This window comes from Geotrypetes seraphini, chromosome 2, assembly GCF_902459505.1.
Source record: "Geotrypetes seraphini chromosome 2, aGeoSer1.1, whole genome shotgun sequence".
In the NCBI taxonomy this organism is placed as follows: Eukaryota; Metazoa; Chordata; class Amphibia; order Gymnophiona; family Dermophiidae; genus Geotrypetes; species Geotrypetes seraphini.
Genome location: NC_047085.1, coordinates 415,892,703 through 415,918,237, shown reverse-complemented (window position 1 = coordinate 415,918,237; position 25,535 = coordinate 415,892,703). Strand labels below are relative to the sequence as shown.

The 25,535-nt window shown below is 42.0% G+C and overlaps 1 protein-coding gene across 6 annotated transcripts in view; it reads right to left on the bottom strand.

Annotated features, from left to right (window-relative positions):
• The window catches only part of SLC25A13 (solute carrier family 25 member 13), a 475,810-nt gene that overhangs the window by 204,520 nt on the left and 245,755 nt on the right, over positions 1–25,535 (bottom strand). For all 6 annotated transcript variants that reach the window (XM_033931081.1, XM_033931080.1, XM_033931082.1 and 3 more), the window contains 3 exons: positions 6,931–7,077; positions 2,023–2,161; positions 18–111 (listed from right to left, as the gene is read on the bottom strand). In XM_033931081.1, coding sequence (XP_033786972.1) covers positions 18–111; positions 2,023–2,161; positions 6,931–7,077 — 380 coding nt within the window. The remainder of the gene's footprint in view (positions 1–17; positions 112–2,022; positions 2,162–6,930; positions 7,078–25,535) is intronic.

Below are 25,535 nucleotides of genomic sequence, written 5' to 3'. Positions count from 1 at the left end.
ACTTGTTTCCTACTTACCCCCGTGGTTCATATAAATCTGCTAACTGAAACAAGATGTCAACTTCCATGGGTGTAACCTGACCAAACTTCTGGGCTGCCAGAATAAACTCCTCTACAATAAAAAAAAAAAAAAAAAGACAGAAGGAAGAGGGGGAAGGGGGGGAAAAAAGAAGAAAATAAGGCAAAGAAAAAGTTTAGCATCCCAGGGAGCTTCCCTTAAATTTATCACCAGCTTGGGAATCTCTAAATAGAACAAAATTCACTGAAGAGTTCTGGGCTACTGTTAGTGGTGTAAAAGTAAATATGAAAATAAACAGAACTCAAATATATGCAAAAGGTCTCTCCAAAAAAAATATCATGTAATTCCACAAGGTTTCAATCTAGCCTTATAAATCATGCAAGATTAGGTCCTACATATGGTGCTACATTTGAGATTTGAAATAGTTTCATAAAGCATGCGGAATTAATCAGCTGTGGGTCACTGAAAAAGTAGAGGTGGGGAGGGGGCAAGAACAGAAGATTTGGGCATTTGCATACATCAATCCCAGTAGGCCATACTAATGAAGTTTTTGAGTTACAGTGGGAAAACTCTGCAACTGCGGTCAAGATAGAACAGATAACATCTTGTTCTAAACTTGTAGACCAGCTCACTGTGATGCCACAACAAGTTTATACAATTTTATACAAATACCCATGAAGGTCACTTTTAAATATACTGCCAATTTGGCAAAAAGCCTAGCATGGTCTTTAAAATTCTTTCTCCCCCTTGATTTTAGTTGGTGTGTTCTTTGTTTTAAACAGTGATATCTTTTTATCTCTAGTAAATAGAAATAAAACAAAAATGAAGATAAGATGATACATTTTTTTATTGGACTAATATAAAAGGCCATGTCTTTTTCTTTAGGTCAGAAATGGGCAAAATAAGACAATATCATAATCTATAAGTGAAAGAAAAGAAGGCATTAACTTCAAAAGCAAGTCAAAAATGGCCTAATTCTATAAACATAGAAACATAGAAACGTGACGGCAGAAAAGGGCCAAGGCCCATCAAGTCTGCCCACTCTATTGACCCACCCACCATCCTAACTACCCTGTGAGAGATCACCCTCTGATGTCCCATTCCCTCTTAGAGATCCAACATGAGCATCCCATAAATAGCACTAAAAATTGCTTGCAGAAATTTGGGTATGCGCCCAATTTGTGCACACAAGTTAATTGAACAAGCCAGTTACTGGCATTAATTGTCAATTAAAATTTACACATGTATTTTTATGCACCAGGATTCATGCATAAATTCTGCATGTGGTTCCAAAAAGAGGGGCATGGCTGTGAGAGAATCAGGGGTGTTCGCTATTACAGAATAAGGGGGATATGCACTTAATTTACGCCCTCTTTTAGGAAGCCACGTTAGGCTTCTTTTTTTTTTAATTGCCTTCCGCAGCGGTATTAGCTCCGACATTCATAGGAATTCTATGAGTGTTGAAACTTTTACCGCTGCAACTGGCAATAATAAAAAAGCCAGTTTCATAAAAGCAGGGGGGGGGAGAAGGGAATCAGGCACAAGGATTTACACCAGGGTTTAGTTAAATGTAAATCCTTGCACCTAAAGTTAGGCATGGATCCCAGCACTAGTGCTATTCTATAAATAGCACTCAAATGTTTATAGAATAGTGCTTACGGTAGCATGTTTTGTTGTTTGTGTTTTTTAAGTCAGCACTGATTTTTTGGCACCATTTATAGAACAGAGTCCAAAATTTTTAGTCCAATAAAAAAGCATAATCTTATCTTCTTCTTGTGCTTTGTATAATTTCTCTTTGTTATCTTTAAACTGAACGCACACAACCACCATGCTATGTATTTTTTTCTAAACTATGATAAAAATCATTTTAAAAGATTGTAGCGGTTAGGTTTACAGAGAATCATAGGAGGCAAAGACATTAAAAAGGAATACAAAATATTCCACCCTCATTTTCCTTCCAGATATCCCAGGAAGCATCAGGAAAAGGCAAAAGTTCCTGCTAACCTTTGGTGACTTCCACAGCTTTCCTACTGCCAGCCATAGTACTGTAGATCTTTCTAATGAGCTCCATGTTATTAAGGAGGGAATTAAATCCATTAAAATAGGAAAAGCTGACCTGATGGGATATGCTACCTCCAGCGGCCTGTTGTAAAAGGGAGAAGAGAAAACACACATTAGGGAAATGTCCAGATTAGATTGCATCTTCTGGAAAGATAATACACACTTCCATCAAGATTTACTAAACCAGTGATGAAAACTGTTGAGGAGAAAGTTGCTTGCTTGACAAATTCCATAAAAAGCTTTTCTTGTACGTGACTTTAAGAATAATCATGACCAGAAAGCAGGCCTTTTTCTAAGGAACCTAAACAAATGCATATGTTGAATCACAGCAATATGATCAGTAGTAATTCACAGAGTTCAAGTTTCAAAAACTTTCAGTTGGAAATATTTTATAAGTCAATAGCATTGATTTAATAAGCAGGAATGCAAATTTTTTCATATCAAAATGGGGTAATACTGGAGGGCATTATCATTCGGAAGCTATGCATTGCCCACAGTCTAAACAGAATTTAAAACAAGAAACTACATTAAAGCAATGGGAACTGGGAATAGAGAAGATATTTGTCCTTACATTTTAATATTTTTTTAATGTACTTTTGATTTGCAAACCACAGAGAGATTTGGTTCTTACCTCAATAATCTTCATTGTAAATAGATGTGCCATTCTGGACAAGTGGATAATAAAGCCAAACCTGCTCGCCTTGCAGAAGGTATCAATCACTGTGTTCAACTCTTCCTCCTTCCTCAGTGGTTTCATGATTTTGGTTACTCTGGCATGTTAGTTGGACCGAGCTTTGTTTTATCTCAGATTTGCAATCTGTGAACTTATACGCTACTGTGACCCCCTGATGCAGGCGTTCCTCAAATGCTGTAACACAGTGCTGTGTCGGGTCCACAGCTTCTGCTTGTGTCCTTTTATGAAACAAACAAGTTGGTTTTACATCAGTGATCTTCAGTGGAGTGTTCATTATCCGTTCCCACTTCCTTTTGTAATGCTTTATACCCGTGGGTTCTCAGTCCTGTTGGACTTTTTGGTGTTTACTCATACATTCCCCAACATGTAACATGTTTGTTTCTCTCTTTTTTAATTGCATAATTACATGTATCCATTAAGTACCTGAATAGATTAATGTAAACCGTTGTGAGCTCCCTTGGGAGAACGGTATAGAAAATTGAATAAATAAATAAATAAATCTGACTAGACTGAAAAATATCAGACTAGAAACTGTCATTTCTGTTTGATACAGTTCTCAGTAAACAGGCAACTGGTTTGAAGTACAGGGTGGGATCTAGAATGACACACCTATTTACAAAAAAGATTATTGAGGCAAGAACCTAATCTTTCTTTCTAGCGCAATAGGTGTGTCATTCTGGACAAGTGGGACGTACCAAAGCAGTCCCTGGAGCCTAGGGTGAGTTTGATGAGCCTGCCTTCAATACTAAGGATCCAAAGGCTGCGTCCATTCTCACTATTTATTTATTTAGATTTCTATCCTGTCCTCCCAACAGTTCAGAACGGGTTACAAAAGGAAATTCACAGTGTAGGATGAGGACATAAAGTTAAGGATAGGGACTACAGAGGGCAAAAGTATTAAAAAAGGAAGAGGGGATATTGATAGAAGCATACAAAGAAACAGTATATAACTATATAGAGGCGAAAGGATGCAGATAGAAGTTTTTAAAGGAGTCAGTTTACAAGGAGCCAGTATCTCTGGTAAAAAGGAAGATCTTTGTTGCTCTCTGAAAGGCCATTAGCGAATCCAACGATGTAGTTATCTGAGTAGGTAGTTGGTTCCACAGGCGAAGGATAAAGTGGCTAAGTGAGCCATTGATTGATGTATATAGATTGACTGATCTTCCTGTGGGGCTACAGAGTCATCTCTCCAAGCCAGAGCTGAGGGAGCGATTGGGAAAGTATGGTTGTAGTTTTGTGGTGTAAACTTTTATGTGCTATTACTAGGGCTCTGAAGGCACGTTTATTGACTGATAACCAGTGCGCATCACAGAGCGCTGGCGTAATGGGGTCACGGAAGCTGAGATTGTATAGGAGGCGGATTGCTGTGTTCTATATCCGTTGAAGGTGTTTCAGGTCTTTCGAGGCAAGTCCATTGAAGATAACATTGAAGTTGTTCCTCCTCGAGAACACATAGGCACAGAGGAGCTGGGCCAGATCTGATTTTGAAAGGTAGAGTTTGATTTTTCTGAGCTGGCGAAGATAGTAGTAAGAAGTAGAGACCACTTGAGAGATGTGGGCTGAGAGGAATAGGTGGCCTTCTAGTATCACTCCGAGGCTGCGAACCTGGTCTTTTTCTGTTAGGGTGGTAGATTCCCACGACAGTGTTAGTCGAGTGAAGCTGGTATTCTTTTTTCTGATCCAGAGGAGTTCTGTCTTTGAGGCATTTAGTTGGAATTTATTGTCCATCATCCAATTCTTCATGTCATCAAGACAGTGATGGAGGTTAGTGAGTTGGATGGATCGGTCTTTACCTAGTGGGATCAACAGTTGTAAGTCGTCGGCATAGGAGTGAATAGTGATCTTATATTTGTGGGCGATGATGACTGACTTGATGTACAGGTTAAAGAGGAGTGGGGAGACCAGTGCGCCTTGGGGCACTTATTTAATCCTGTTTCCACCAACAACATTTTGCTGTCCTTGTACAATCAATCATTCTTTCGACGTTGGATTATTGTAATTCTATCTATTTAAGTCTTACCAAGAAAGTCTTCAAAGACTTCAGTAGATCCAGTATACTGCGGTTAGGTTGATCTTTGCAAAAAGCAAATTTGATCATGTTTCCCCACTTTTGTTAAAACTTCACTGGCTCCCAGTAATGTCTACAGTTCACTTTAAATGCGCCTGCCTAACATTTAAGATCTTGCATGGCACTCTTCCTCCTTTAATTCCATTGGAACTCTGCGAGACCTGATATTACCAGATCTATCCAAAAGCTTACATTATCTTTCCCCTCACTTAAAGGCGTTATCTATGTTGGAAAATTAGGGAAATCTCTTTACTTCAAAATTACTGAGCTTTGGAATAATTTTCCTGCTCAACTGCGGAATTGGAGTTCCTTCCAATTATTCTGAAAACATCTGAAAACTTGGCTATTCTCAAAAATGTAAATCTTGCTGCTCTCTATACAATCACTAATTCTTATTGTTTTTTCTTCTTTTTAAATTTCCTGTAAACCGTGCCGAGCTCTAGCTTAATGTTTAGTTTAATGGGTTTAGGACTACATTTGTCTTGGCCTAGAAGCACAGATTGTGTTCTCTGGTGTAGGAAGGAAGTGAACCATTGAACAGCTGAGTCTCTGATTCCTAATCCAGCGAACCTGTCCAGGAGGAGTTGATGGCCAATAGTGTCAAAGGCAGCACTAAGGTCCAGTAGGATCAGTAGTGCGTCATTACCTTTATTCAGTATTGACCAGCTTTCATCAATGATATTAAGGAGGACTGGCTCGGTGCTGTGATTTGCTCGGAAGCCAGACTGGAAAGGGGCTAGGGCACCTTGTTGGTCTGTGAATAGTTGTAGTTGGTGGAGCACTATTCTTTCTAATAGCTTGGATGCAAAGGGTAGATTCGAGACGGGCCTATAGCTGGCTGGGTCATTTGTGTCCAAGTGTTGGCTTTTTGAGGGTGGGTATTACACACACAAAATATCTGTCCCATGTTTTTAAAGAGAATGATTCAAGGCGTTCTTTTAGCCGTTATCCTCAGTGAAGGGAGAAAGTTTTTCCGGCTACAGCTATAAGTGAAACAAAATGAATCTAAATTGTAGGCGAGTGCTTTTTGTGCTAGCCACGATGTAGTTATTTACAATAAGAATTTATATATTTTTAAAACTTGTTTCCTAATAAATGACTTCGTAAATTATTGTGTGTTTCAGAGACATTCTCACCCTTGGAGTAACATTCCGATTTTTGGTTCCCTGACGCAGGATCAAAATGGGCCACCTGGCATTAAAGATAAGTTTGCCTTCTGAATAGTTTTTGAACAACTTGCTGACCAATATATGAGAGAGTGATAATCTGCTGGTGGACAGCAGTATAAGGACTCTCTAAATATCAACTAAATGTATTCAACACACAATGATTTGGTGGTGAGGTATTAGTTTTGGGGTTCGCCCCTTGTTTTCACCTCTATGTCTCTAAGCACTGATTTCTTTATAAGTTGATATGACTTTTAAGAAATGCTGTTGAGTATATGTGAGTGAATTTACATTACATTTGCTATAGTTACTTTAATCACTCACACCACATCAAGTATTGAATTTGTGGTCCCCCTGATCTACTTATTAAACAGCAAATAGTGGTTACACTGTATGCAACCGTGAATAAGCAAAATTGTGAATCAGGAACTTGCAAATAATGAGAATGGACTGTAAATCATGCTGAAAGGAATATTAAGGGCCTGTGAAATTTTTTATGCAACAACATTTTATTAAAACAAGAATAAAGAACAAATACAATCCCAAAGAAAATAATGCAATACAACCATTTCAAAGCAACTAATTATCAATTTTGCATTAAATACTCAAGAAGAGCTTATTAATCTAATGGAGCACTCAATTTTTATAGTTCCCACCCCCATATCACCATGCCATTCCCACAAACCACCTCCCCTCTCTTGCAGTACTCTACTAGAACAAGGTGAGCGCCCCAAGAATGTCTAGGGAAGGGATATACTTACTGTACCTGAATGTAAAGTACCTTGAGCTTCAAACTGAAAAGGGAAACAGTTAAACCCAAAACAAAAGTATTACTTTTAAAGATGAATCATGAAATATACAAGATCTAGAAACAGTTCCATAAATACTAGATGATACTAAAAAGGGTGTCACTTTTAACTTACAGCTACAAGACATCCCTCCACAAATGGTGTGAGCACATGGGGTCGGATAGTGATCATGATATCCCTGAAGTCCATCGCATTAATTGTCCCAGTGTGATCTTTATCCCGCTGCAAGAAAGCTTGTCTTGCATGCTCTAATTGTATCTCCTGCAATATAGAAACCGATTACTCAGTTAAAGTGATTATATTCCTGTTTACACATAAGTTAGAGAAGTATTCAGATCAGTCAAAGTCTGATATCTGTGCTTATGAGAGGAACAGGAATGCATAACTCCACCATGATGCAAAATATGGCATATCAATAACACTATGAAAATATGGTGAAATCTAAGTCTCAAATATCTTATCCTACAAGCAGAAATATTAACTGCTTATTATTTCATATTTCATTCTTCCTCAAATGCTCAGAACTACTTAAGAATTTCAAAAACAAATTTAGAAAAAAATAAAATGAAATCAAGAACAGTGTTCCATCACAGTCAGGGTTTCTAAGCATAACAAATTTTAAAAGTATGAGCACTAGGCACATTATAAAAACTGAGAACATTTTAGGCTCCTTTTACTAAGGTACGCTAGCGTTTTTAGCGTGCACTAAATGAAAAATACTAACGTAAGCTCTATGGAGGTGTTAGCGTTTAGCACGTGCAGTATTGTAGCACGCGCGTACCTTATTAAAAGGAGCCTTTATTTATTTTTTAATTCTTTATTTATTATTTTAACATTTGACAATCTTTACAAGTCAAACAGGAAAAAATACCATGTAAATGAAATACAGAAGCCCAAATTATTCAAAAGGTATCTCCTTAATACAAAGCATAGTTAGTCCTCCATAATCTTGGGGATGTAGCTAAAGTATAACTGAAATTAAACATAGGCAATCAAATAATAAGAAAATAGAAAAAAGTGGCCTGACTGCTCATGAGCAATTATTTCCCTGTGCTATCTTAAAAACAGCAAAATTCAAGTAGTAGACATTGACCGAAATAAATTTAGACAACTGTTGCGGTTCATAAAAAACATATCTATCATCCTTATATTTTAACACACACTTGCAGGGGTATCTTAGAACAAAAGTTGCCCCCAACTGGACAGCCTGGGGCCTCAAAATGAGAAATTGCTTCCTTCTCTTCTGGGTAGACTGAGAAACATCTGGATACATTCTTATAGTGTTCATCAGGAAAGGTACATCCTTATGTTTAAAAAACATCTTACAACAAAGATAGATTCAAACCTCAGAATCTAGCTCACTAGAATGCTATATTGATCCTCAGATGCACCACTCCACGTTCAAACTTTATCACAACGTTAAGCTTGATGTGCAGAATCTTCCCAAAAAACAATCTTCCTAAAAAACATCTTAAGCATCCATTCCCTATCGGCGTCAACAGCAAACTGTGCAATCAATATAGCTAAAACCTGTACCTCGGAATCCGACCTTTCAAGGAAATTAGTCAGATCCAGACTATCAACAGACGCATTCTGCTGGTCCGGATTTTGAGGTTTAGCAATCGTAGGAAGGTAAAACATTTTTGAGAGAGGTGGGTATGAGGTCTCAGGCACTTACAGAATTTTACTCATATATCTTTTAAACATTGCTAAGGGCGGTATAGGATGAACTTTAGGAAGATTAATAATCCGGAGATTACAACTCCTGATAGAATTTTCCATCATTTCTTACTTAAAGTACAAACTAGCACTGTTCTTAGCCCAAGTTAGAGCTTGTACTTCCAAATATTTTAGCTTAACCTCAAAGTCACTAGTTTTAGACTCTAAACTTTTTTTTTCTTTAATTCTTTATTTGATTATTCATTACAATAACAAATATTCACAAATATCCACTAAATTCTGTATATAAAATACAACTTAACATATAAAGGAAATTAATCAACAATGATATAGTCCACATTATAATGGTCACCAGTATCAATTAGAAACTTAAATCCATCAATCTTTTAACATCACAGGCAGTAAATGGCCAATATATATAAAGTTATTAATAATAGAAATTAAGCTTTCAGCAAAGGTTTTCCTTTAATAAAGTCTTCTAACTGGACTGGTTAAAAAAAAATGTACTTATCACTTCCATACGAGACTAAGCACTTGCATAGGAATTTCAGAAAGAAGGTAGCTCCAGTTGCCACTACCTTAGGTTTTAGCTGGAGGAATTGCTTCCTTTTAAACTGTGTATGCCTAGAGACATCTGGAAAAATTGTCACACGTTGGCCACAAAACAGGTCTTGTTTTTTCAAGAAATATAATTTCAGAATAGCCTGTTTTTCCAACTCTGTTTGGAAGACCACTATTATTATTAATAATAATAATAATAACTTTATTTTTCTATACCGCCACAATCTTGCGACTTCTAGGCGGTTTACATTCAAGAGAGCTGGACATATACAGGCGGAGTTGGGAGAGAGTCTCCTCGAGGAGACGAAACTCCTGACGCCGAGGTTCTGGTACGACCTCCCGGAACGAGTGGAGGGCATCTATACAAAACCGGAGGTAGGACGTGAAGATAAAATTGTAGTTAAGGACACGGTTCACCATCATTGAATTCTGATAAAGGCAGCAACCAAATTTGTCCATCGTACAGTCCTCCCTGCCCGGGGGGATGGCAGCGTAAACCTTCGAGGGGTTAGACTTCTTCAAGGAAGACTCAACCACCAAAGATTGGTGGGAAAGCTGAGCACTCTCAAATCGTTTAACAGGGATAGTCTGGTAACGGGACTCCAACTTGGAGGGAATAGCCTTGACCACATATGGTGTCTCCAGGTTCCGTTGAAACATCTGCCGGAGAACCTGATGCAATGGAAGGTGAAGCGCCTCACGAGGCGTATTGTCAACTCCCATTTCCGCCAGGTATTCTTGGATAAAGCGGGAGTCGGACTGAAGATCCAAGTTCAAAGCTCTGCCCATGTCAGAGATGAAACAAGAAAAGGAGGAGGTCCGAGAAGAAGATTCATCCTCTGGGGGAGACTCCAACCGAGACCGGGGTGCGGCCGAGAAAGAGGGAGAAACTTCTCTGGAATAGTAAGCCGGAGCCTCAGATTCCCGTGAACGGGAGACCGAAGAGGTTCGACTAAGGCATCTAAGGGGCGTCGAGGAACGGCCCCGTGCAAGATGGACTGGGGAAGACCCCGGAGTCCGAGGAAACTGCTGGTGAAGCCTCGGAGAAGAGAGGGGTATAGGAAAATTCCCCAACTGGCTTCGAAGTAGGCCCTTTAGAAGCCGGCAATCGCCTCGATGGGGAACATACACTAGAGTCCAATTCGAGGACAAGCTTGTATGTAGATGATCTCTAGGTCGGAGACCTGCCCCGACAGGGCAGGGAAGACTGGGGCCTTTTAGAAGAGGCAAGCCTCGCCGCAGTAGCAGGGGAAAAACGGGTCCCCGGCCTGGACCCCTGAAAAGTCTTCGGCGACTCAGGGGAGGAAGATTCGCTCGAGGAAACCCGACAAATCTTACAGGTGAGGCCTCGAGAGACGAGAGGTCAAAGGCGTTGAAGTCAGGACTATCTGGCTCACCACCGAGGAAAGCTGTGTGGTAATGATAGCCTTAAGCATGTCCTTGAACATAGGCACTGAGACCAAAGGTAGGTGGGTCGAAGGTGCAGCAGTACGCTCCTTCGGGGGCGTACTTGATGAAGAGTATTCCCTACGTGAGGAGGCACGTTTAGATATATGTCTCGAAGACGCCGACGAGGCGGCGCTGACATGAGACTCCGAGGTAGGCTTCTTTGCTGGTACACCTGAGGAGGGAAGAGGAGACTTTCCTGAGGCAGGAGTAGCAGGAGGGGCCGAGGCCGGAGCCTTCGAGGTTGACGGGAACTTCGAGGCCGAGGACTTCGAGGTCGAGGCGCCCAACGAGGGTGTCGAGGCCGAGCTCGAGGCTTGTCCCGCAGGATCCATGGGGCCAAAAAGTTGGAGAATCTTGGCCACCCTTCAACAAAGAGCCTGCGGTTGCAAAGTCGCACAATGGGGACACGACTCAGCACGGTGCTCTGCACCCAGGCACTCCACGCACCAACGATGAGGATCGGTGATGGAGATAACCCGGTTGCACTTAGTACAGTTTTTAAATCTGGAAAGAGGCCGGGACATAAGAAAAAATACGGCCGCGGCCCCGCGAGGCCAAGTGGCCAGAGGATACAAATTGAAAAAAATGAAAACAAAGGAAATTAAAGACATGAGCACAGCAACTCAACAGAAACTAACCAAACAAGCCGCGGTGCAAGAGGGACAACGAGATCGCGCAAAGCAAGGGAACAGTGCTTCTGGCTCCACGGAAAACAGAGAACTGAGGACACGCTGAGGAGACGCATGCCCTAGGCAGGGCATGAGGGGCACGCGCGCAAGCCTGAAGGTCTTCGAGCAAGTCTGCTTGCGAAAACGTCCGCTAGGGGGCTCCGTCGATGACGTCACCTACATGTAGAGAATATGCTGCCTGCTTGTCCTGGGATAAGCTTTTTTATCAGTTCAGTACTGTACAGTAAAAGGAAAAAATACTTTAATGATGATGTAATTTGGGGGAGTGGAGTCAGCGGCCAAAAAATTGCAAATCCGCAGATACGGAAACCGCGATAACGGAGGGAGAAGTGTAACTCAATTTCTGTGGATTCTAGCGGATCAACCCCTTGTTCTTCTGAAATCTTTTTCTTTGGAGAAATATAACATCATTTAGGAAAAGAAAGAGTAGCTTCATTTTCTAAACCCAGAATCTCTCTGAGATATTTCCTCAAGAGGATCTCAGGTAAATAATAGGAAAATTTATCAATCTCAGATTCAAAGCTCTATTAGCATTTTCAAGAAATTCTATCTTAAAATGAATATTACAGGAATCTTTAATTGCTAAGGCTGAAACAGCCTGAAGAGCTTGAACCTGTGATTAAGCTACTCAGCTTATGTAGAACTGATATGTTGGAATCCACATTAATAAATTTATCCACTACCTCTTGTGAAAAGATCCCATTTTGAGTTATTACAGAACTTAAGATCCCCTCTATTCTCTGATTTATATCCCATAAATCTTTCAAGGTAATCTCTTGCTTTTCTTCCTTTTCAATAGGCGCCACTTGTAATTTTAGTGGCGCTAACACCTGTGGCAATTTAAGAAAGGTTAACCGAGAAGAGATATGTAAATCAATTGGTGCTCTTGATTCTGAAATGGGACTCTGTACCAAGGTCCCTTCTGGACAAAAGATAGGAGAGGTGTGGTATATTATCTGGGGGAGATAAAGATCTCTCTAATGACATAGATCTTTGATTAGTAAAACAATATGGCAATCCATAGGACCTGTGAGCACTGGAGTAGAAACTTTAGTCTTAGCTTTGCGCTGCCCCATCTTAAATACTATAATGAAGACCAGAGTACCTCAAATTAGTTTTGAAGCTCCTCAATACTCCAAGAGGCACGGCGTGCTCTTCTGGGCACGCCACTCCAGCCATGCCCTGCAGCCTCGGGCCACAGAAGCGCAGGCTTCTTATAGGGAGCCGAAAGGCCCTCCTATGCAGGCAATTAGATGGCTCCTCCTCTGCCTGATGGAGCTAGTAGAAACCACAGGTAAGCAACAATCAGCACAGGAGGTCCCCAGCAAGAAACACTCTCAAGAAAGGCTTCTCCAGTTCGAATGAAAAAGTGCGGGTTTCTTATATGGAGCTGAAAGGTCCCCTATGCAGGCAATTAGATGGCTCCTCCTCTGCCCGATAAGTAAGCAACAATCAATACGGGAGGTCCCCAGCACGAAACACTCTCAAAAAAGGCTTCTCCCCTCACATGGAGTATTGCGTTTACTTCTGGTCTCCTTACCTCAAGAAAGATATAGCGGCACTAGAAAAGGTTCAAAGAAGGGCAACCAAGATGATAAAGGGGATGGAACTTCTCTCGAATGAGGAAAGACTTAAAAGGTTAGGGTTCTTCAGCTTGGAAAAGAGACAGTTGAGGGGATATATGGATCAATTTTTCACTTCGTCAACAATTACAAAGACTAGGGGACACTCAAAGTTATAGGGAAATACTTTTAAAACCAATGGGAGAAAATATTTTTTCACTCAGAGAATAGTTAAGCTCTGGAATGCATTGCCAGAGGTTGTGGTAACAGCGGATAGCGTAGCTGATTTTAAGAAAGTGTTGATAGTGCTGTTTTTGCTTGTTCATATATACTTGATCTACAGCGACTCCTTGACTTCTATTCTCATGTAACCATGAAGTCGAGGAGTCGCTGTAGATCAAGTATATATGAACAAGCGAAAACTGCACTATCACTGATCTTTTTGGCATTTGAACCACTAAGCCTTTTTTTTGGGTTCCTTGAAACAGAACTGCGAAACATGGTCCATGTCTGGACCTTTTAAGAACTTTCAAGAGATAAGTGGAAGAGTTCTTCTTCTTTTTTGCCATTGTTAGACTATTTTTATCACTGAACTAGCACATTAGCACTTTACTTAATACTTCCATACACAGTGATGGGGCGGTGGGTTTGGCTATAGGAGCTCCGGCTTCTGGCTGAATCCCACTTTTCTGAGTGTATGTGATAAAGTATAGAATCTTCTTATACTACTCATCTAAAAATTTTTTTGTTTATTTAAGAGATCTTTATAGTATTAATATTTCAGTTATTTTTTATCTCCTATCTTTATAATATTCGATAATTTAGTCCCCCTACCACCTATTATATATTTTGGCTTCCCAGAAACCTGGACACAATAAGTAAACTAGCGCCTTTGTGTGCTCTAAAACATGATAGGCCTGCAAACTGAACTGTAAGGGAGGCCACTGCTACACCTGTTTCTAGGCCCGCCTGAGGAAAACCCAGGACCACCAAAATGGAAGCCCTCTCAGGATCCATGTGATTCTTAGCACACCACTGTTGAAAAGCCTTCTAGACTTTGGCACAAGACACCATAGTAGAGGGTTTCGATTGCAAAAAAAATTTGAGATAACTACATCCGAAAAACTGCACTTCCTCCAAGCTAGGCGCACAAGAGCCATGCCTTAAGTCCAAAGTGCCGTGGGATCTCCATGAGCCCCGGCCCCTGACTGAGAAGATATCAATGAAGAGAGGGCCAGAGTCTCTTACCCAATGGAAGACAGATGAGATCCACAGACCATGGGTGCTGAGGCCAGTCTAAAGCTACTAGAATCACCAGGCCAGGATGCGTTGCCATCCAGTGGAGGACCCGAATGACCAGAGGTCACGGAGAGAACATCATATAGGAGCTCATGAGCCAATCGGGGCCAAACCAAGGCATCCAGCCCTAACTTCCTTGCTGATCGTCAACCAAAAAAGCATCCGGCCTTCAAGTTCTCTGCCGAAGCCAACAAGTCTCCCTGGAGCTGACCCCAGCTCTGTATGCTCAGATGGAATGCCCCTTGTGAGAGAGATCATGCTCCTGGGTCCAGGAACTGTCAGTCGAGGAAGTCTGCCTGAACATTGTCAACTCCAGTCACATGGACCGCTGAGAAAGATGTGATTCTGCACAGTGGAATGCAGACAATCTTTCTGGCCCAAGAGAGACCACTATAGCTCCCTCATGATGTACATACGCCACCACTGTGGTGAAGTCGGAGAAACTTGCACCGCTGGTCCTTTCAGAATGGGCTGGAGAGTGAGTAGCTCCAGCCAAATTGCCCGAAGCTCCAGATGATTGGTCAACCAATGTTTTTGGACCAGGAGTCCACTGCCCCTGAATGGAGTGGGCCCCGCAGTGAGCCTGCAACCCAACAGGCTGGCATCTATCCTAAGAATCATCTACTCAGAAATCTGAAGAAATCAGCCCTGGCCGAGAGAGCCTCCCCTTGAAGTCACCAGCTCAAGTTGCTGCTAGCTGGCACCATCCAGGGGAGTGACATCTGAAGGGGAAAACTCTACAGAGACCACCAAGATAGGTGCATTGGCACTCTGTCCCAGGGGATCACCTCCAAGCAGACTGATCGAGACCCCAAAATCTGCAGATAAAACCAGACTGAATGAGCCGGATGGGCCAGGAGAATTCTGATATGTTGTCAAAGGTTCTGTCTACATACCTTGAAAAGAAATACATGACCCTGTCTGGAGATGAAGAGATGCCCCAGAAACTCCAGGGACTGGGCGATCGGCCAAGCATCTCTTCCTGAATTTGTCAACGCCTGCAGCAGAGACATTGCCGTCTCCACCGCACTTTCGTACTCCCGACGAAATGAAGCCCGGAACAACTTGTTGTCCCAGGAAGGGTTGGCTTGAACCCCCTGCTGGCAGAAAGCCGCCACAACCACCATCACTTTGGCAAAAGTGTGGGTTGCTGTCGCGAGGCCAAAAGGCAGAGCTGTGAACCAGAAATGCTGTTGCAGAACATGGAAATGCAGAAACCTTCAATGCTCTGTGTAGACTGGAATATGGAGGTAAGTAGCTGACCAACTTTAGATCCAGACTGTGTCTCCAATCCTCCAAGCCTTTCTGTACGATGAAGTATGAGTATCCGACTAAGCTCAGGTTCCAGCAACCCAATGTCTAAGAGGCGTTGCAGCGTATCGCGGACTCTGTTCCGATCAACTTGCTAGAGTTCAGAAACCAAGTCAGAGGTAGACAAAGGTGGACTAACTAGTGTCTGTCAAGTCCACTCCTGAAAAAACTAAGAAATCAGCCTTCGATATGAGGAAGCCACGCTGATCCTTAGCGTCATCGGGGCTTTTTAGGCGCAGCCACGGCAAAGGAACCTGAGGAAACCTGGAACTGGAACTTTGTAAAGCTAGAACAGATCTTGATATCTGCTTCCCCCTCACCCCCAACAAAAAAAACAAAAAACCTAACCAAGAAGGGAAAAAAACCTCATTCTTTTCATTAGGATTTACATGAACATCGTCGTTTTACCCTTCTTGCATGTCTCTGGGTCTGTAATTGTCAGGAACTTCCCTTCTTTCTTTCTAACTATGGGAAAGAGAGAGGCTGGGGTAGGGAACAGAAGTGGGAGGTTGGTGCTGGTGCAGAACTTTGGCACCCCAACAAAAAGGTGTTCTACTATCCCTGGTTTGGGGAGATAAATAAATATATTATTAAAAGCTGGAATAAACTGTCAGCATAGGAAAGCAGAAGTTAAAAACTGTAATACAGTTCATTGGTAGGTAACTAAGCAAAGACTGTGTCCGGTCTAGATGGAGATACAGGGATGGGACATGTAAATTGCAGATTTTTACTGATGGGAGGAAATTACATATTACTGTTATTTATAACCATAAATAATATCATTGAAAAATGAATGGTAGCAACAGATATATTGGAATGTACTGTATATGTTGCAAGGAGATGGCAGGAATATATTCATGGGGAAGGAAATCTATCTCAAACAAAAAAGGATAAGATTTTGCCCCAGTGCCTGGTTTTAGACAAACTGGAGTTCAAAAAAAAAAAAAAAAAAAGACAGGCATGTGAAGCCTTTACCATTTGTCATCCTAACTTCTGCCGGGCTCTAGGCTTTTGGCTTAAGAAAGACTTGTCAAAATTTGAGCTGTGATTGTAGATTAAAGGGAGGTCCAGCTGTGCTCGTCTATGAATAAGATTTAGGTTATACAGTACTCCCCCGAAATTTGCGGGGGTTCCATCCCAGGAGCACCCACAAATTGTGAAAAACCGCGAATATCGGATGTGGTAAAAAAAAAGAAAAAAAAAGCATATTTCATAGTTTAAACCTTTTTAGAAGATGTAAACCTGCGGGGGAGGGGTTCTGCAAGCATCCAGAGCCAATTGCTTCTTTTTTGTGTTGACCGCAGATGCCGTTTTCTCTGATGGCAGCAAAGGGCTTCCATCCCCTGGCAAAGAATGTTAAGTTGGGGATTTCCTGGCACCAGATGCGCAAAGCGCCGTTGAAGAGGCCATCCTGTCCATGAAGAGAAGTCATCGCGGTCCTAGGGACCACCTGGTTAAAGTGGCTGCCGGTTGCAGTGAAAAACCGCAAATGACTGAGTCCGCAAACGTTGAACCACAAATTTGCGGGGGTTTACTGTAGTGGAAGGACAATGGAGCTTGCCAAATACCACAGATTCTCTCTGGACTTTCAGAAGCCACCTGTCCAGTTGCCCTCCCTTCTATGGGTCAGACTTGCTGGTAATATTGTATTGGGATTAGTACTTCAAATTATCTGAATGCTTATCTGATTTTTTTTATTACTAAATATAAGATTCTCACTATTCTTTGAATAGTTATGCTTCAAAGGGATTGTCTCCACTGCTTAACTGCATTGTTGGCACTTGCTATAAATTCTATGTTGAATAAACTTTAAATATTGCCAACCAGCCTTGATCAGAATCACACTTGTTTGGGATTTTTCCTGAATGGGAAGAGAAGAAAATCTAGGCAACAAGCACCAACCATTCATGGTTCCTGCCCTTGGAAGACTCCTGCCAGGCTGGGTCTGGAGCCAGGAACAGCACAAGAGGGTACTACACAGGTCTGTCTCTATAACCAGACACAACAGTGGTACACATACTAAATTAATTATTCAATATTCAAAACAAAACTACGTATCTAATGTTTAGTTTAAAAAAAAAAGAAAACAAAATCTTCACCTCCACTAGCTGTTCTCTTGGAAGAGTGTTTAAGGAGAAGGGGTGAGGAAGATGCATCTCTAAAACATGCAGACATCAGGACCAGAGAGGAAATAAACAACTGGCTGCAAGCATTGTAAAATCTTATCAAATTACCTAGAGATCCCACAATTCCCCCCCCCCCTTCCAAAACAGGGTAATTTTTAGACAGGTTCAACAGCTAATCATAATTTCATTTTACAACCCATTAAAATCTCAACATAATTGATACATGCTGTGTAAAACTAAATGATTGTGATCACACACAACCTTTCACATCCTATTTAAACAGGAAAAAAAGTAAATTAGGCTCAGTTCTAATAAGTCAATTTGAGGCATTTGTCTAAACAGTATTATGTTAATTATTCCTCATCAGAATGCATACCACCTCCTACTGTGGCGGAACATCCTTGTGTAAACAAAAAAATAACTTCTGGAAGTAAGCTCCATTTAAAAAAAAAAAAAAAAAAAAGGCATACATACTCTGACATCATTCAAACTTAGCATGAGTTTTAAAGTACAGTCAAACCTCGGTTTGCAAGTGTTTTGCAAGACAAGCAAAACACTCCCGCAAAACGAGTGGTGACTCGCTAAACAAGCTCTCAGCTATGGTGGCCCAGGGGTGGGTACCTACCTGTGGGTGCTGCAGCCCTTTCAGCGTGGTGGCTTCCTTCCCTCGGGGTCCCCGTGCGGCTGCCCTCCCGCTTCGGCCGATGCCTCTGCCGTCCACCTGCGCCTCCCGGCTTCCGGTTCAAGCCGGTCGCCATCCTGCAGAAGCATGCGCAGGACTTCTCAACTCCCGAGTCAAGCCGGCCACCACTCCGACAACATGTGCACCACGTACAAGCATGCATGACGTCCTGCGTGCTTGTACGTGGTGCGCATGTTGTCGGGGCGGCAGCCAGCTTGACTCGGGAGTTGAGAGGTCCTGCATATGTTTCTGTAGGATGGCGGCCAGCTTGAATCAGAAGCCGGGAGGCACTGGTGGACAGCAGAGGCATCGGCCAAAGCGGGAGGGCAGCCGCACAGGGACCCCGAGGGAAGAAGTCACCATGCTGAAAGGGCTGCAGCACCCACAGGCAGGTACCCACTTCTGGGCCATAGCAAACTTTGGTTGTAGAACGAATCTTCTGAGTTTGCATTATGGCCTATGGGGAACTTTGTTTTGATATACGAGTGCTTTGACTTACGAGCATGCTTCTGGAACGAATTATGCTTGTAAATCAAGGTACCACTGTAATACAAAAACCCTACACTCTGGTCCAGTTCCATAGCAATAGATATTAGTGCATAACTGAGGACATTTACTGAACTGAGCCATTTACTAAATATTAACTGCATTAATCCACACTATTTTAACTGAAAGGAAGCCCTGAAACAAGACTGCATACAATGAAATTAAAAGGGGATAAGACTCAGAATTAAGGAAATACTTCTTTACAGAAGGCTAGAGCAGGGGTGCCTAATTGGTTGATCGCGATCGACCAGTAGATCGCAAAGGCAAAGCGAGTCAATCACGTTGCCTTTGCGATCCTTTTCTCCCTGCTGTTTCCCCGAGCCAGGCCTGGCGCGTACAAGCGCCTGACTCACAAGACTTCACCTCCGACATAAATTCTGACTTTGGAGAGGAAGTTCTGGGCCAGCCAATTGCTGCCTGGCTAGCCTGGAACTTCCTCCCTGGCGTTAGAATTGACGTCAGAGGTGAAGTCTTGTGGGCCCAGCGCTTGTACGCGTCATGCCTGTCTCGGGGAAGCAGCAGGGAGAAATTGGCATGGTGGCTTGGGGGAAGGGGTAGGGAAAGAATCAGGGAAGTGGAGAAATCGGCACAATGGCTTGGGAGGGTAGGAGGAGAGAGAAAGAAAGTCAGAAAGAAAGAAAGAGGGGAGGGGGCAGGGGGAGAGAGAAAGAAAGACAGGCAGGCAGGGGGAGAGAGAAAAAAAGGCAGAAAGAAAGAAATATTGGCTTTACCCAACGTTTGGTGGACACCCGGAATGCGCTTCCAGAGGGCATAATAGAGCAGAGTACGGTACTGGGGTTCAAGAAAGGATTGGACAATTTCCTGCTGGAAAAGGGGATAGAGGGGTACAGATAGAGGATTACTGCACAGGTCCTGGCCTGTTGGGCCGCCACGTGAGCAGACTGCTGGGCACAATGAACCTCAGGTCTGACCCAGCGGAGGCATTGCTTATGTTCTTATTTCTGACTTGTTACGTTTCAAAAAAATAAAAAAAATTGAAGACATGTCTCTGCAAACTTTTTTTTATCTGGGGCATTAGCAGTAGTTTTTTATGATGGTGCAGAGCAGCACGTGCATCTATTATTGTGTAGATTTGTTTTATTATGAATGTTTTATTGTAACCCGCCTAGTTAATAGTGTGGGTTAAACGAGTGTAAAATAAAATAAATAATAATAAAAGTTTTGAAAATTCCAAGCTCCACACATTTGGAATAAACTTCCAACATCTCAATGATGGGTCTCGTCTTACTTTCACTTCCGGAAGACACTTAAGACATACCTCTTCTCCTCATAAGATAAGATGTCTAACCAGTATATCTGTCTGTACGGATCTCTCTTTCACATTCTCAGCTCCTAACGTTAGACACTGTACAAAGTCTTTCGTTAGCCGCATTGAATCCTTCTTAAAAGATTGCGGGATGTAAGACCTGTACAGTATAGTATAGTAAAATGATCTATATCCTCTGTGTGCTAGAAATGCTTAATGTCCTGTATTAGCATGCTCTGCCAATTTCCTAGCGCCCTTAGGACCCCTTTTATAAAGCCGCAATAGGGAGTCTCAGTGTGGCAAATGCAACGCAGTCCACAGGAACTGAATGGGCTGCATCGTATTTGCCATGTGGAACTCACCACTGTGGCTTTGTAGAAGGGGCCCTTAGTTTATAATTTGTATTTTTAGCTATTTGGTGTTTCATTTACTTTCTCTTGATATAAAATATTTTCAAACATGGTGATCAGTTTTGCAAGATATTTCCCTCTGCTGCCTTTGAATAATCAATATTAACTTTGAGTCCTCCTTTGTTAATTTCTTCACATATTATTTAACTTCTATATTTTTTGGGGGGGAAGGAGCGGGGGAGAGATTTACATCAAAATATAATTTAAGTTATTTAGAGGAACAGATAAAAATTCAGATTATGCAGGAAGTGGTTCTTCCTGAACACACTGTAGAAGGAAAAGTGTGTCTGTTTGCAATGGATTTCTCTCTGCAGGCTACAATACCAGGTAGGAAGAATCTTTTCCGTATTGCTGCTTCTTTACATTAATTCTATCCCCAACTATGTTGACTGGGGCTCTCTCACTGGTAGGGTAGAGTGAACTAACTTGTAATACAGTACTACCATCAGCATCCTGAGGGAAGGTGAGCAGCTGTTCTCAACACAGTGTCAACAACTGGATTTCACAAGGTGCACAGCTAGCTGGTAGGTGTATTTTGCCAACAGCTTGTTTATTCTGTTGTCTGTCCCTTTGCTTCATGAGAGACCGGGGACTACTTGTGTATGCCAATCAGGGACTGAGAGCTATAACAATAATATCAATCTGACTCTGCTACTTACATCTAATATTTTAATGCTCAAACTATAAGCAAACTATAAACTTACAGATACTATTCCTTCTATGATCAGAGAAACACAGAATATGGCAGATAAAGACCAAAAAGCCCATCTGGTCTGCCAAATATCATTCTTAGTGTTATGTCACAGATCTCAGCAAATCTTCAGATTCCCATTTATTTCTCCTCAACTAGGAATCCTCTTGTTCTTTATATTTCTTGAAATGCACTACTGTTTTTGCCTCTGTCACTATCACTGCATCTACTACTCTTTCTGTGAAGAAAATATCCTTGTTATGAAAATATCCTTGTTACTCTGAGTCTAGACTTTTTAAGAGCCATATGACTCCTTGTTCAAGAACAACTTTTCCACTAAAAACACTTGTTTACTGTACTTTTTGTATACCTCTGAGGCATCTGAATGCCTCCATCATATCCTCCCAACATCCTCTTTTCTTGAGTCTCATTTAATAGAGCTTGTGGTGCATTTTTATTTCTTTGGCTTTTGTTATACCACAAGTGGCCAGAGCAAAATGATTTACAAGGGCTTAGAAAAAGTAGATAGGGACAGATTTTTCAAATTATGAGGAACCACAAGTACAAGGGGGCACTCGGAGAAATTGAAAGGAGACAGGTTTAGAACAAACGCTAGGAAGTTCTTTTTCACCCAGAGGGTGGTGGATACATGGAACGCGCTTCCGGAGGCTGTGGTAGGCAGGAGCACATTACAGGGCTTCAAAGAAGGTTTGGATAGGTTCCTAGAGGACAAAGGGATTGAGGGGTATAGATAGGAGTAGAGGTAGGTTATAGGGATAGGAGTAGAGGTAGGTTATAAAAATAGTCAGGGACCACTGCTCAGGCAATAGGCCTGATGGGCCGCCGCGGGAGCGGACTGCTGGGCGAGATGGACCTCTGGTCTGCCTCAGCGGAGGCAACTTCTTATGTTCTTACAGTTAAATGGCTAATGACACAGAAGAAGACGAATGAAAATAGATGAAAGGGATGAACAGCAAAATAAAATGTTCCAAAATAAACTGCCAGGAAAAAAGGACACATTAGGATAGAGGCCTATGACAAAGGAACATCAAGGAAAGATCCACTATAAAAGAGGCATATATCGTATTTTTCGATCTATAAGACACATCCCCCTGTAGAGGAGGAAAAACCAAGGAAATAAAATTTAGTTCAGAATTTTTTTTCTTGGTTTTTCCTCCTCTACATGTAGGTGCGTCTGTTGGTCTGGTACATTTGGTGCTGGGAAGCCTGAAATATCCCGCAGCCCTCCCCCCCACCCCACCCCCGTATCTTTTTTTTAACTGGCAGTGATCCAGCATGGTCTCCTGCTGGACGGCTGCCTTTCTTGATGAAAACTGACCTCAGTAAGTTGCAGTAAGCGCAATGAAAGGCAGCCGTCCAGCAGGAGACCGAGCTGGACCACCGCTAGTTAAAGAAAGGTACCGGGGGCGGGGGAAGGTGTATTCGCTCCATAAGATACACCCACTTTTCCACCCCCTTTTTGGGGGTGGAAAAAGTGCATTTTATGGAGCAAAAAATGTGGTATCTAATTTAAAATAATATAGACATGTCTGTTCTGCTTAACCTAGTCAAGCTCAACGCAGATCACAATCAGGAAAAAAAGGGCAAAGCCCATTGAATTACAATAATTATATGTAGCAAATAGTGCTAATTTTTAACTCAAGGGCCTTTAAAAAATTGGACAAACAATTGAGCCTTAATCACCCTTCTAAAAGTAGATGCCTGAAATATTCTTTTGGTAAGATCTTTGTTGACTTAAGGCTTTTTGACATAATGAGACAGAGGATATATTCACCCTAATTTTCTGAAGAGAACAAAGTGTTCCAAGCTGCTGAATAAAGGGAAACCACATTTTGAAGACAGGCACTAATCCAAACAGCAGCCAATGCAACTTAATTAAAAACATTTTCTATGATCAGAAGAAGATCTTATTGAAAAACCAAGAGGCCCCATTACCAAACAGTGGTAGAACAAGTGCCCTTATACAAATCATTCCTGATGCTAATTTTCCCATTAGCACATGAGCCCATATCATTTCCTATTTTGTAGGTGGTAGGGACTTGCACACTAAAACTGTACTAACTGGTCAGCAATGTTCATGCGCCAATCTACTAGCATAGAATGCACCCACTCTCTGCCCCCAGCATTACAGACTAGCGCATGGGTAGTGCACACGCATCTCCAAATTACCACATGCCAACTCAACAAAGTCTTTTTGGGGGGGCTGCAGCAAGCATGCATTAGTGCTTACCACAGCTTCATAACAGAGGCCCTAAGTCTTTGATGCTGCCTTAAATTTTTTCAAAGAGGTATCAAGATGGAGCATGGGTGGCAGTTGATTCCACAAAAAAAGGTGCCAAACAGCAGAAGGCCAAAGAGAGGGAGAAATCTAAACAAAGGCGAAACAGTCTTTGGTGAAAAAGTGAAAGCCACTGTCTCGCAGTTCACAGAAGATTCCACAGCCATGTGTGAGCTATCGGCACATTCCCAGTATCAATCCCAGGCATTTTGCAGATCTAGAGCCTGGGCCAATCAGGCCTTAGGCTTAGCAGGGATGGGCCAGAAAGGGGCGGGCCTGCCTCATTTCAACGAGGCAGGCTGGAAGGCAGCAAACCCGTCCGGCTGTCCAACAATTAGAGGTTAGTTGAGGGGGGTCATCGAGGGGTGTTAGCATGGGGGGTCCGGAGGGGGGTGTCCTCTGGCAGGAGGGGTTGGGTACCCTCCCGCCAGCGATCGAGGGTGTCGGGTAGGTGGCCTTCTGGCAGGAGGGGTTGAGCACCCTCCTGCCGGCAATCTGGGTTGTTGGGTGGGCGACGTTCCGGCATGGTTGGGCACCCTCCTGCCGGCGATCAGAGGGGGGGGAACAGGACAGGCGGCTACGGCCGCTGTACTTATTGCGGCAGGGATATCCCTTGCCGCGATAAGTATAGCAGCCGCTTCTACTTACATTGTAAGCATCTCTCCCTCTACTAGGGAGATGCATAAGGCCCTTAGGCGAGCTTAGGCGGTCTTGCAGGCCTCCCTAGGCTGCCGGAGGCGCCTTCAATATAGGCGACCTGCCTGGGGAGCATTTTTTTAAAAACCATGCATCCCGATTGGCTGATTAGCCTAAAATCGGAACGCACTTTACAGAATCAGGGCTGTACTGTATATGCATAGATTACACACATTTTTACAGCTTCTTTACAGCAGGTATATATGTTAAAAATACATGTACTATAAGGAAAAATTCTCAAAACCCAGTTTTAAAGGTACTCAGTTGGCTGTTATTTTTATGCAATTTCAAACATTTGAAATGGGCACACTTTTATAAAATTACCCCATGAATGTAACAATTTTGCCTGCTTAGACTAATTTATTAAGGTCATTCCCTAACTTCTTTGACTATGAGGAAGCAGCTTTGTAGATTGGGCTCTGTACAATAAAACTAAGAGGTAGGTTGAATAGGTGATGGAGAGGGAAGGAAGTACAGGGCAGCAATTTAACAAACTGTAGTTTTAAAGCAAACAGCTTAGAGCTCATTCTCACTTATCAGCAATTTATTTATGGAGGACTTACTATACCGCCTTTAACTACAATTGCAGAACAAAGTGGTTTTACAATCTATAAAAATTAGTTAAAATAAAAGAACTGCAATATTAAATAGGACAGAGTCAATCATACCCAAGTATATTCAGTTAGACAAACATATGTTTGTGTTAGGTGCCATTGACTCATGCTTGAGTCCTAGTGACTTGATGAATTACACATCTAAAAAGAGATCAGTTTTGTGCTAGTCTGGTAAGATCCTCCAGTGTCATTCCCTTGGTTGTTTTCAACACGTCCTGCCATGTGATTGCAGGTCGCCCTCGTCGCCTGATTCCTTCGATCTTCCCAAACATAATGTCTTCCTCCAATGATCTCTCTCTTCTGACAGTGTGACCAAAATAAGACATTCACAACTTTCTCATTTGAGCATCGAGTGACGCAGCTGTTTTTTGTTTGTAAATTTTTATTGTTTTTTTTTTTACTTTGATAGCGTCATACAAATGTTAAAACAAAAAGACTACAAAAACACAGTTAACTATACAATTATTACTATTAAAAAATAATTTTTACCCCTTCTTATCTGAATTATTAAAACACTAATACATATGATATGATTTCAATATTATAATGAAATATTTAATTCCTTAAAATACATTTCCCACCCCCCACCCATCTACCCTCCCTGGATGTGCAAGGAATCTAATGAGAAAAGAAAGAAACATAACCCTAATTATAATGCAATAAAATTAGTAAATTTACTCCATACATCATTAAAGGACTTGCTAGTCCCTAAACGCTCCGCCAACATCCTTTCATATTTGTACGTGGTACACACAGTTACCCACCAAAAAGTAAAATTAATTCTATCGTGGTTTTTCCAATTGTGAGTTATCAGTTGAACCCCTACTCCTGTCAAGA